General features: G+C 40.5%; 1 protein-coding gene across 1 annotated transcript in view; it reads left to right on the forward strand.

Moving 5' to 3' along the window:
* The window catches only part of ALDH1A1 (aldehyde dehydrogenase 1 family member A1), a 52370-nt gene that overhangs the window by 32157 nt on the left and 7740 nt on the right, over positions 1–12473 (forward strand). Inside the window, exons 8-11 of the mRNA XM_032306349.1 lie at positions 677–779; positions 2737–2921; positions 6829–6993; positions 11205–11362. Coding sequence (XP_032162240.1) covers positions 677–779; positions 2737–2921; positions 6829–6993; positions 11205–11362 — 611 coding nt within the window. The remainder of the gene's footprint in view (positions 1–676; positions 780–2736; positions 2922–6828; positions 6994–11204; positions 11363–12473) is intronic.

Genomic DNA, 12473 nt, shown 5'->3' on the forward strand with positions numbered 1-12473 from the left:
GACAGGACTTTGTCACGGCCACCAGCGGGGCTGTATCTGTTTGGGAAATTGATGGGTTTGCAAATAATACAATCCAAGGGAGACTGGGAATCCGTCCTCATGAGGGTTCCATGGGGGAGGGGGTATAAGAGGAAGGAAAAGTCGTGTCTGCAAAGACTCCACAGAGCGGGCTTCGCAGAAGAGTTCCTGTATCAGCCGGACCCCGAGGAACTGTGGGACTTAGGGAGGCCCAGGTCAGGGTAGACATAGAAGGAGAAACAGAGATGAGGTTCCGGGGGCAGTAAGTATGCCAGTTCGGACAGAACTCTCTGGATTTCAGTAGCAGGATGAAAAGCCAAGAAGGTAAGTGATGGTTGGATCATGACGCGTCCCGTCCAGCAGTAGAAACATGAAGTTCTGATTAAAATGAAAAACACCTCCTGTCCTTTCTGTGCATCAAGATCAGCCGTCCTCTTCTCCGTATCTGTTCTCATGAGTGTTTTTCTGATGCCTCATGTTTGTGTCCGGACGGCGGGACCTTTGATACCAGAAGGTGCCAAATCTTGAGAAAAGCCACTTAATGTTTCTCCCCAGTGGAACTCAACTGTGGCACAGACCGCATATACATTTAAAGGCTAAATAAAGCCACCTTCAGGAGAGCGGGTTCAGTCTTCTGCTCTGTAATGCTGTATTCCAGGTTGGCAAGATGATCAAAGAAGCCGCCGGGAAAAGCAATCTGAAGAGAGTGACCCTGGAGCTGGGGGGGAAGAGCCCCTGCATTGTGTTTGCCGATGCCGACCGTGAGTGGGAGCCATTCTTAACTTTTCACCCCTCATCTTGGTGTCTGGCAATGCCAGACCGTGACCTTGAAGTTTATAAAAGGGTTTGCTTCTAACATCCAAATGTAAGGCATTAACCAGAACCCAGAATGACTCTTGAAAATCTCTCAAACTGTGCGAAAATGTCACAAGTAGATGAGTCTAACACAGTCACTCTTTCTTCCTGGTGTGGAATAGATGGCCATTTTTTTTTTTTTAAGATTTTATTTATTTATTTGACAGAGATGACAAGTAGGCAGAGAGGCAGGCAGAGAGAGAGGAGGAAGCAGGTTCCCTGCTGAGCAGAGAGCCCGATGTGGGGCTCAATCCCAAGACCCTGAGATCATGACCTGAGCCGAAGGCACAGGCTTTAACCCACTGAGCCACCCAGGCGCCCCTAGATGGCCATTTTTGCAGCTGAACTCTAGGTGACTGTCTTGTACTTAGGAGCCATGGTGTTTTTGTTTTTGTTTGTTTTTAATTCCATGCCTGTAAATATTAGCATTGGGTTAGGCATGGTGACGTACACCCAGTTGTGCTGGACTGGGACCAACTGGAGAGATGGCAAATGTCCCAATTTTCATCTCCCTTCACGCAGGGTCATACACACATGAAATGAACTGCCCAGAAGACAATGATACTTAGCGTTTAAGGATTGTCTCTCTCTCCTTTTTTTTTCCTGGCAAGTGTGGTCAAATTTACATATATTCCATCTATAATTAGGATGTGCCTCCACTATACAGTATCCCTGGTTCATCCTGATTATATTATTGATTAACCTCCCACAATTATTTCCGAGATGGGAGTCAGTCGACAGTGACCAACTGTCAGGCATCCATCTCGTTCTGTCTTTGACAGCTGCAGGATGAGGCAATGAACAGAAATGGCCCGGTGTGATCTCAGCCGAAGCTTTTCAGAACACACTGCCTCGCTGTATATTCTACAAATATGATAAGAGTCCTGGTTTTTACCAAACCTTTCTAGAAACTGTTTCCACTCCAACTTAAGTGGATGTGCTTAATTCACGAAGTCAATAGAGCAGTACTCAATTGCTTTCCTTTGAATTAAATCTTCCAACAGTTAAAAAATTAAAATGTGGAGAAAACTTTCTTCAGGTTGTTTAGGGTTTAGTGATAACAACTTATTTCTCCCTTTTAAGGCCCATCCTACCATCTCAGATACATAGATAAGAAGAGTTTATGGGCATGTATGAAATAACATGGTGTATTTTAAGTAAAGGTGGAAAATGTTTTGTCTAGAACAGCACTGTTAAGGTGGTAGAGTGATTTCGACTATTATTTTCTTTTTCAGAAATACAACTTTTCCTATTGATCAGAGTGTCTAAAAATATTTTTAAATTATTTAACGCAATAGATAGTTCATGTTTTCTTTGTCATTTAGTTAAAATCTGAGGCGTGAGCTATTCAGTCATCTAACTAATGATAAGCAGAGATGTTTATAAACAAAAACCATGTACAGGGTCGGTCATCTAGGTGGTGTAATTAGTTAAGCACCCACTCTTGGTTTCGCATCTGGGCATGATCTCAGGATCCTGGTATCGAGCCCTAGGTCAGGCTCCACAATCCACAGAGAACCTGCTTGAGATTCTCTCCCTCTACCCCTCCCCCTGCTCTCTCTCTCTCTAAAATAAACATATCTAAAAGAAATCATTTATAGTGGGATAGGATCTTGTGACACTCTCTGTATTCTCAGTAGTCTCTATATTAATTTTTTCAGATTCCATATTTGTGGCTAATATTTCTGTATCAAATGAAGGATTAGAAAGTTTCATTTGTCACCTGGCCAATGCGGGGAGGGGGTGTTTGGATCTGTATCTGACTGTGCATCTCACAGTGTCCTACTGCCCCTGAGAGAGATGCATACAAATGCGTCATGTTTAAAAAGTGTCCCTTCTTCCTTGTGACTGTCTCCTCTGCAGTGGACAATGCCGTCGAATTTGCACACCACGGCTTGTTCTATCACCAAGGGCAATGCTGCATAGCCGCATCCAGGCTTTTTGTGGAAGAATCGATTTACGATGAGTTCGTTCGACGGAGCGTTGAACGGGCTAAAAAGTACGTCCTTGGAAATCCTCTGACCCCAGGAGTCAGCCAAGGCCCTCAGGTAAGTGTACAAAAGAAGAAATAGCAGTCACAGGGGACAAGAATAAAGTGTCCTCTTTAGGTTTACTTTTTATTGAGTAAGATCATTTCCTTACCGCAGATCTTCCTAGGGGATCACACTGTATCAGTGTGGTGTTTCAGAAAACACCAAACTCATTCCCAGTGTTAAAGAAAGTTGTGCAGCCCTGGCTTCATGTCTTAAAACAGTTTAAGAAGCCTGTTGGCAATCGAAGAGGTGAGGACAAACAGCAAAGGCTGTCACTGTCTTGTCCCCTCCGTCCGCACACCTCCTGATTCCTGCGTGCCGTCTCTGGCCACTTGGAAGTTCGTGTGGAATCCTGGCACTTCTTTCTCCCTCAGGATCAACCCTTTGTCTCAGCTACCATCCCACAGACGCGGGCCGCTAGCATGCCTCTCAGTTCACGCCGGCCTTCACGCACTCTGACAGGCCTTCCAGTGGTGGCCTGAGTGTTCTAGAAGGTCCCAGGTCTTGGTTTTGGGCAAACTTCTCATTTCCGGTGGAAAAGGCCAGTTGTGCCCTCAGAACCATTGTCAACAAGAGGGTCTTTCTCTTGTCCAAAGGCTGCATTTGCCTCTTCCTTGCACAGTGACCTGTTCATTGTCTGTTACGCGAACTCCTGGATCTTTCATTCTGAGTTTACTCGAGCCTTCTGGGATCTTGATCTAGAGCGGCGTTCTCAACTGCAAACAGTTTTGCCCTTCACCAAGGAAATATTTGACAACATTTTGTCTCAACTGGGGTGATTGAGAGGGAGTGGTCCTACTGGCATTTAAAGGAGGGTGGAGGCCAGAGATGCTATAAATATTTTATAATGCACAGGAGAGCCCCACAATTAAGAGTTCTCTGCCGCAAAATGCCAATAAGGCCACTGTTGAGAAATCCTTTTCTGGAGTTAAGCGTAGAGGCTTTATTCTTTCACACTAAAAATTATACACTGTTCCATGCTATTGATTTGAAATGAACACTGTTCTTAACACACTCACTAAGCCAAAAATAAATTTTATTAGCCAAAATTTATTGAATGCTACTATCAGCTAAACCCTGGGATAAGGACCTGGCAATGCCCAAAGGAACAAGAATATGCTACCTGACCTCATGGAGTTTACATTCTGGAAGAGTTAAAAGGCTGTCTTGGGGTTTTTCTGCTCATGCCAAGACAGCCAAGTAGGAAAACCTTAGGGCTTAGGCAATGCTAAATATTAAAACCCAAGAGCCCTAAAATAACTTGTCTGGTAAATGAAGTAATATGTGGTTTTATTTTAATCACATTATATTTATATTTCTTCATTGGTGAAATGATTATCCAATTTGATTTCATAGACCAAAATATGCATTCTTTTTAAAATTTTTTAAAAACCTGGAAAAAATCAGTATTTTCACTTGCAAAAGAAGTAATAATACCCACATCAAAGGTTATAACAATATCAGCAGAAGTGGCATCTTGTCCTAATGCAGAGAGATGGACTTTCGAAATAGAGGTTAGATTTTAAATCTAACCTCCCTGAGGCTCTGTTTTCTCCTCTGTAAAATGGAAATAGTAACACCAATCTTGCAGGGTCATCGAGCTGTGAAATGCAGTAATCTCTACAAAGCATCTGAGTGCCTGGTTCACAGTACGTGCCCAGATGTCTGTTGAGTAAATGAAAATTGCACGCTTCCATTTATACCTACAGTGACAATTACTATCACAGATCAATAACTTCATATATCTGCTCTCATTGGTTTTGTTGATCTATGGTTTCCAAATAATATGAAGGATGTCTTAGTGTCATTTCTCAAACTGTCTTCTTTTTCAGCCCATCAGCCCTAAGGAATTAAAGAATTTGCACATTCAAACACATCAAAACGTATACTTTGAGACTATTACAATGCCATGCCCTATTACATTTCATAGACTAGCCCATGAGCTAATGGCCCATCACACAGTAAAGAGCCCTTGCTACATCCTAGCCTTACTGAGAAGTTCCTGAGGGCCAAAAGGAAAGCCAAATCCAGATATGGCCAGTCTGAAACCTTCTGAGGAAGATTTGTATTTACGGTGAAGCAAAATTAGCCAGACTACACGAGTATGTCCGTAGATATAACTGAAAACTTCCATCACTAGGACTAAACTCTTGTGCAATGTTCTCGATCTTTCCTGTGCATTTGAATCACCTGCGAGTCTCATTAAAAATGCAAATTCTGATGCAGCAGGTCTTGGGTGAGGCCTAAGAAATGCATTTTGCCACCAAGAAATGAGAGGGTTGCTGGTTAGAGGACCATATTGTTGGTAGCCTGACACTACACTATGAATTCCTGTATTCTTAGAAGTTACTGACCATCTAAGTTTTCCAACAAACAAATCCTTTCAGCCTTTACCTTCCAGTTAATAAGCAAGACTAGGACTGTCCCAAATATCCACTCTGGCCACAGGCAGGGAAAAGTTAGAACTTAGGAAATACATCTTAAGATGAAACCGCCCTCCCCTCCAAAATCATGATTTTTGATGCTATAGTGAGATTAATGTTTTGGCATAGGCCAGAGAAGCTTTGCACAGAGATACTTGGACCCTTGGCTAGTTGCTGGCAAACCTGAACATTTTAACCAGGCACAACTTATACCACCCCTTAGTCTGGCTGTGGTAAATACTAGGCAGCAATTTAAATATCAAACCAACAGTTATTAAACCAACATTATGACTTCCTTAATCTGCTGGAAATGAAGAGATGTTTTCTTTTTGAAATATTCAATTAAGTATCGTACACTAAGGAGGACTGAGCAACTATTTTGCCAAATTTTAGGAAACGGTTTGTGATTTCAAATAGCACTTAATCTCCTTGGATATGGGAGCAGGGCTGTGTGCTGTTAGTCTGAGACCTTTTTCTGGGATTTGGATGGCGGGGAGATTTCAGGATCAAATAGGAAGATGAAGAGTGACACTTTTTAAGTAATAGGAAAAGACAAGTTGGATTGTCAAAAGGCTCTTCACCCTAACTTCTAGATCTTCGATCTTGTTCCTTTAAAGCTTAATTCTGGCCACCCCTGACACAGGGCAGTCTTCTCCAGGGATTCAGGGTCCAAGAGTCACCCAGGCCCTCTCAAAATAGGAATTGAGACAGGACACAGGCCTAATTCCAGTGCGTGGAGGGAAGATGGGTACTCTGGGCATCCCAGCCAGAACTCTGGGCTTAACAGTTTGGGGTCTGTTTGTTTGTTTTCCTTATAAAAAATACTGTTTAACAAACCATTAAGGCTCCGTAATTCTTGCCGTGTATTTAGATGGGTTCTATGTAAGGAAGCAGGATGTTAATAATCAGGACCTGCTGGAAATTGGGATCAGCCCCACTGAGACTGCCCCACGGGGATCCGGCTCGGAGGACGTGTGGGCTGTGGTGGGTGTGGGTCTGGCCAGATGAGGCTTCAGGAATGAGGGGAAGCGAACAGAGGTCTTGGAGTCTTCAAAGCCTGAAAGCATTTTCTTTCCAGCTGCCATATTGAATTAAACCTAGTATCAAAGTTCTCTTCTCCTTTTCCTCTCAATATTTCAGTCAGGACTATAGTTTCCAAGTACGTCCGTTTGACTATTAACAGGCATTTTTGTTCTGCTGTAAACACATGACAGTTGTGTGAAAAAATTTGTTTGCAGGGCTGATATGCTTTGCTTATGTAACTGCAAAACGAAAGCCGAACACAAATATATATCTGTAAGTGCTCTTTCTGGAAAAGTCAGGAGAATAAACACAGAGTGAGTCCGATCCACTGTCGCTGTTTTGATGGAAGATTTCACTTAATAACAATATTCCGGCATTCTGAAACCCTCATTAACAGGCTGGGCAATATAGTATCCTTATAAAGCTTATTTAACCTATTCATTTATTTTCCTTTCTGGGTGGTCTTTTTCCTACAGATCGATAAGGAACAGTATGAAAAAATACTTGACCTCATTGAGAGTGGGAAGAAGGAAGGGGCCAAACTGGAGTGTGGTGGGGGCCCGTGGGGGAACAAAGGCTACTTCATCCAGCCCACCGTCTTCTCTAACGTTACAGACGAGATGCGCATTGCCAAAGAGGAGGTAAATACGTTCCTTCTCTCCCTTCCCTTCTGTGCCGTATTTTCTCGATGTGTGTGTACAAAGTGTCCCTTTGAAAGTCTCAGCCTTTGGGGACCCTGGGCAGCTCAGTTGGTTGAGCACATCACTCTTGGTTTCAGCTCAGGTCATGACCTCAGGGTCACGAGATCGAGCCCTGCGACGGGCTCCACACTCACCCTGGGGTCGGCTTGTCCCTCCCGCCCCTTCCGCCCCCTTCCCACACACTCTCACACACGCTCTCTTACGTCTAAAATAAACAAATCTTTATAAAATAAAATTCTCAGTTCTCTTAACCTCTTTCTTTGGTAAATGTTACTTTTCTTTTTTTTTTTTTTTTTAGATTTTATTTATTTATTGACAGAGAGAGAGATCACAAGTAGAGCAGCAGGCAGGCAGAGACAGAGAGGGAAGCAGGCTCCCTGCTGAGCAGAAAGCCCGACGCGGGGCTCGATCCCAGGACCCTGGGATCATGACCTGAGCCGAAGGCAGATGCTTTAACCCACTGAGCCACCCAGGTGCCCCAAATGTTACTTTTCATTTCTTTTACTGATAAATGTTTATTTGTAATCAAAACTAAAAACAGTAAGGAAGTCATGAGGCCAGGCAAGAATTTCTAGTGGAAGACCGATCGGGATGCTTAACAATGTCTATGGGCTTCTTCCACAGCGCTAAAGTAATGGAAAGGAAAGCTTCATTTCGTTGTTGCTTTCTCTCCTCTGCAAAGAAATAATATATTCAAAAATAACTGGAAAATGACTACATGATATGTAATCATTTTTTAAAAAATTAAACCTCTTACTTTGTGATCATTGTAGATTCAGCAGTGGGTATGAGAAATACTGCAGACAGATCCCCTCCATGTTTACCCAGTTTTCTTCAAAAATGGTCGCATCTCGCAAACTATAGCATAATATCACAGCAAGTATGTTGACATTGAAACGGACAAAACGGAACGTTTCATCTGCACCTGAATCCCTCATGTTTCTTTAAGGGCCAAACCCCTGTCCCTCCTCTACCCCCCCCCCCCAGCTCCTTAACCCCCAGCTTTCCCTTAACCACTAATCTGTTTTCCAGTTCTATAATTTTGTCATTTCAAGAATTTTGCATAAGTGGACTCATACTCCGTGCAACCCTTCGGAATTGATTTTTTTTTTTTCACTCGGCTTAATTTTCTACAGATTCATCTAAATTGTTGCATCTCAGGAGAGTTTGTTTATTTTTATTGCAGAGCAGTTCTCTTGAAATTGGGAAGACTGAATCCTCTCACTTCATTCTTCTTCAGAATTGTTTTAGCTACCCTCGTTCCCTTGCTTTTCCATATAAACTTTAGAATAAGCTTGCCTACATATATTTTAAAAAATCTTACTGGAATTTTTAGAGAAATTGTGTTAAACATGTCTATCAATCTGGTGAGAATTAACGCCTTGAATGCATAGACTCTAGCAGTCATTGAACATGGCCTGTGTCTTTATTTATACCTTCCATGATTTCTTTCATAAAGATTTTATAGTTTTCGGTGTGTGAGCCCTAAACATGTTTTATGAATTTATGCCTAAGTATTTTTTTGAGCTATTGTAAGTAGAATCTTTAATTCTGGTACGCATATGCTTATTGCTAGTATAAACAGATGTAACTGATTTTGGATATTTTCTTGATGTTGCTGGACTCAGAAATTCTAGGAGGTTTTTAGAGATTTCTTGGGAATTTGTATGTAGACAGTTATGTCATCTACAAATAGGAAAAAGGATATTCCTTCTCATCTGTATGCTTTTTCTTTTGCTTGTCTTTTTCGTTTGCTAGAATCCTGGCATTATGTTGACTAAGAGTAGCAAGAGTGAGCATCTTTGCTTTGTTCCCTGTCAGAGCGGAAAAACGTTCACTCTTTGCCACTGAGTATGATATTAGCTGTGAGATTTTTCATAAATGCCCTTAATCAGGTTTTGGAAGTGCCTTCCGATTCCCAATTTGTTGAGAGGAAAAGGAGGATGGATTTTGTCAAATGCTTTTTCTGCATCAACTGAGACGATTCTGTGGGTTTTGTTTTTTTTGTTTTTTTTTTTCCATTCTACCAATGTGGTGTCTTGCATTGATTGATTTTTGCATACTGAACCAGCCGTGTATCTCTGGAATGTTTCCCACGTGGTGATGGTGTATAGCTCTTTGTAGGTATTGCTGAATACTATTTGCTAACACTTTTAAGGAATATTTGCAGTAGTTGATATTGGTCTATAGTTTGATATTCGTCTACAGTTTGAGGGATATTGGTCTGATTGCTTTTGTTTGCTTGCTTTGTTTGATTGCTTTTATTAATAATGAGAACCATTTAATGATTGCTAACTATGTGCCAGGTATAGTGCTAAGTGCCTTATAGTCAATGTAAAACACAAGTATATTCCTATGAAATAACAGAAATACAAATGTTTTATTTACGTGATATACAGATTTATATTTCTGACATTCCTATTCATTTTTGTAAAGTTTAGTCTATATGTTTATATAAATGTTTATATAAATATATTTAATATAAACACAAAATATTCTCATTTAATTCTCACAGCCTCTTGAGAGAAGTGTCAATATATTGTTTTCTTATCGTGGAATCTCTCCAATATAAGAAGAGAGCCTGTATGTGGTCTTTTCTTCCCAGAGACAAATACTCTCTTTTATTATTTTCACCTATTTGGACTGGTATTATTTTTCTTTTCTTATTTTTTTTAATTTTATTTATTTGTATATGTGCTGCTGAGGCAAGCACAAGATTTTATTTATTTGACAGACAGAGATCACAAGTAGGCAGAGAGGCAGGCAGAGAGAGAGGGGGAAGCAGGCTCCCCACTGAGCAGAGAGCCCGATGCAGGGTTCGATCTCAGGACACTGAGATCATGACCTGAGCTGAAGGGAGGCTTTAACCCACTGAGGCACTCAGGCACCGCAAGACTGGTATTATTTTTCTAAAAAAAAATCTCAGAATATTTATCCGGTGTATAATTTCTACATTATGTTTTAATCATTGGCAACTAAATAAAATTCAACATTTTGAATTGAAAATTCTGATCTAATAATTTTCTTAAATAATGGCATGGTAGTTGTTTTCCGTTTCTGCGTATTGTATGTATTTTATGACCGTGTGAATATAACATGTCAAACTTTTTTGAATCTTTTTACATCTTTATGCCTTTTGTATCTTGAGCTCTCCTTTGAGCCAACTGTGATATATGTTTCTGTTATCATCCTAAGTAGTAGATAAAAACCCAAGGCCCAAAGTAGAAAGGAGGCAGCTCACGTGGCTAGTTCAAGGCAGCTTGAGAGTGTCATCTGTTCCTCATGACCACCACTCCCCGCTCTGTGTGACCAACCGTTGCTCGTACTAACCTCGTTACCACCCAGTCCCACTTAACCTAATAGCACAGAATCCCATGGAGCATGTGGGAACCGTTCTGTTAAAAAGTGATAGGGTGTTAATGTTAGGAGGAGGATTATGAATAATTTAGGTCACAAGTCAAATTTATAGATGAGGCGACTGAGATCCGTAGAGCTTAGGTGGCTGGTTACTGTTAGATATAGATGGGCTCTTCAAACTAGAAGGCTCTCTTAAGCCCATTTCTCCAAACTCACTATGTCCATTGGTTTGCTCCTGGCCAGTGGCCAGCCAGTGTCTCTTTAAACAGCATCATCGCTAGGTAATCTATTATTTCTTGGGCTTTTCCATGTTTGGACAATGCTAAGCATTAGAAAGTTTTGCCTCTGGCAACACATGAATCCCTCCTGGTATGTTCTGCTTGTTGGCCTCATAGCTTCACTGTGCCCTCTTCCACATAAGAACCATCCATATATTTGAAAATCACACTTATCCCCCATATGACTCCTCACGCTCTATATGCTCTTGGCCCTGTTTTCAGCTCTTGTACTTCCTAATTTTCCTAGACAAATATATTGCAATTAAATATTTGGTGAGCACAAGGTAATTAATGTTAAGAAGATGTAATCCAGAGATATGACATGTAACTATATAACTAGGAAAGGCTAGTTTGCATTTAGGAATTATAAATAATCTACCTTGTGGACAGAGGGGTTTCTTTTTTTTTTTTTTTATTTAATTTATGATAGCTTGTAGGGGAATAAAACTATAATACCATTGAAAAACATTTAGTTTTAACCTGTTACTTTGATTTCTTTCATTTTTTATGGTATAGATATTTGGACCAGTGCAGCAAATCATGAAGTTCAAATCTTTAGATGACGTGATCAAGAGAGCAAATAACACTTTTTATGGCTTATCAGCAGGAATCTTTACCAAAGATATTGACAAAGCCATCACAGTCTCCTCTGCTCTGCAGGCTGGGACAGTGTGGTAAGTCCAAAGCGCATAACATCATCTTTTCAATGTTAGTCACATTAACATGTTACTTTGAACTTTGTTCTTTCCTTATTTACCTATCGTTTTTTGAGGTATTGACACTGTAGTATTTTCAGGGGTATGACACAATAATTTGATATTTGTATACACTGCAAAGTGATGACTACAATAAGTCTGATTATCATCAGTTCTTCTCCAAAACTAATTATTTTTTTGTGATGAGAAATTTTAAGATTTACTGTCTTGGCAACTATCCAATATGCAGTACAAAATTATGTACTACAGTTGCCACGCTGTACGTTATGTCCCCATGACTTACTTATTTTATACCTGGAAGTGAGTACCTCTATACGTTTTGTGTTTTAGATTCCACACGTAAGTGAAGTCACAGTATCTATTTTTCTCTGACTTCTTTTATTTAGTATAATACCTTCAAGGTCCATCCGTGTTGTCACCAATGGCAAGGATTTCCTTCTTTTTTATGGCCGAGTAGTATTCCAATGTACACATTCTCACATCTTCTTTATCCGTTCATCTGTTAATGGACACTTTGGTTGTTTCCGTATCTTGGCTATTGCAAATAATGTTGCAATTAACATAGGGTGCATATATGTCTTTAAAGAGATGTTTTTATTTCCTTTGGGTAAATATTCAGCAGTAGAATTGCTGGATCATAGGACAATTCTATTTTTAATCTTTCGAGTTACTTCCATGCTATTTTCCATAGTGGCTGCACCAATTTCCACATCTACCAACTGCACAAGAGAGTTCCTTTTCCTCTGTGTCCTCCCCAACACGGTGATTTCTTATCCTTTTGAAACTAGTCATTCTGACAGGAGTGAAGTAATCTCTCAAGTGGTTTCAATTTGCATTTCCCTGATAATGAGTGATGTTGAGCATCTTTTCATGTGCCTGTTGGCCATTTGCATATCCTCTTTGGGAAAATGTCTATGTAGATCCTTCTCCCCATTTTGTTTGTTGGACTGTTTTTTGATTGTTTGTTGTATGAGTTCTTTATGTAGTCTGGAGGTCAGTCTCTCATTAGACATGATTTGAAGATATCTTCTCCCATTCAATATAGATTGTCTTTTCATTCTGGTAATGG

Source organism: Mustela erminea, chromosome 12 (assembly GCF_009829155.1).
Source record: "Mustela erminea isolate mMusErm1 chromosome 12, mMusErm1.Pri, whole genome shotgun sequence".
Taxonomy (NCBI): domain Eukaryota; kingdom Metazoa; phylum Chordata; class Mammalia; order Carnivora; family Mustelidae; genus Mustela; species Mustela erminea.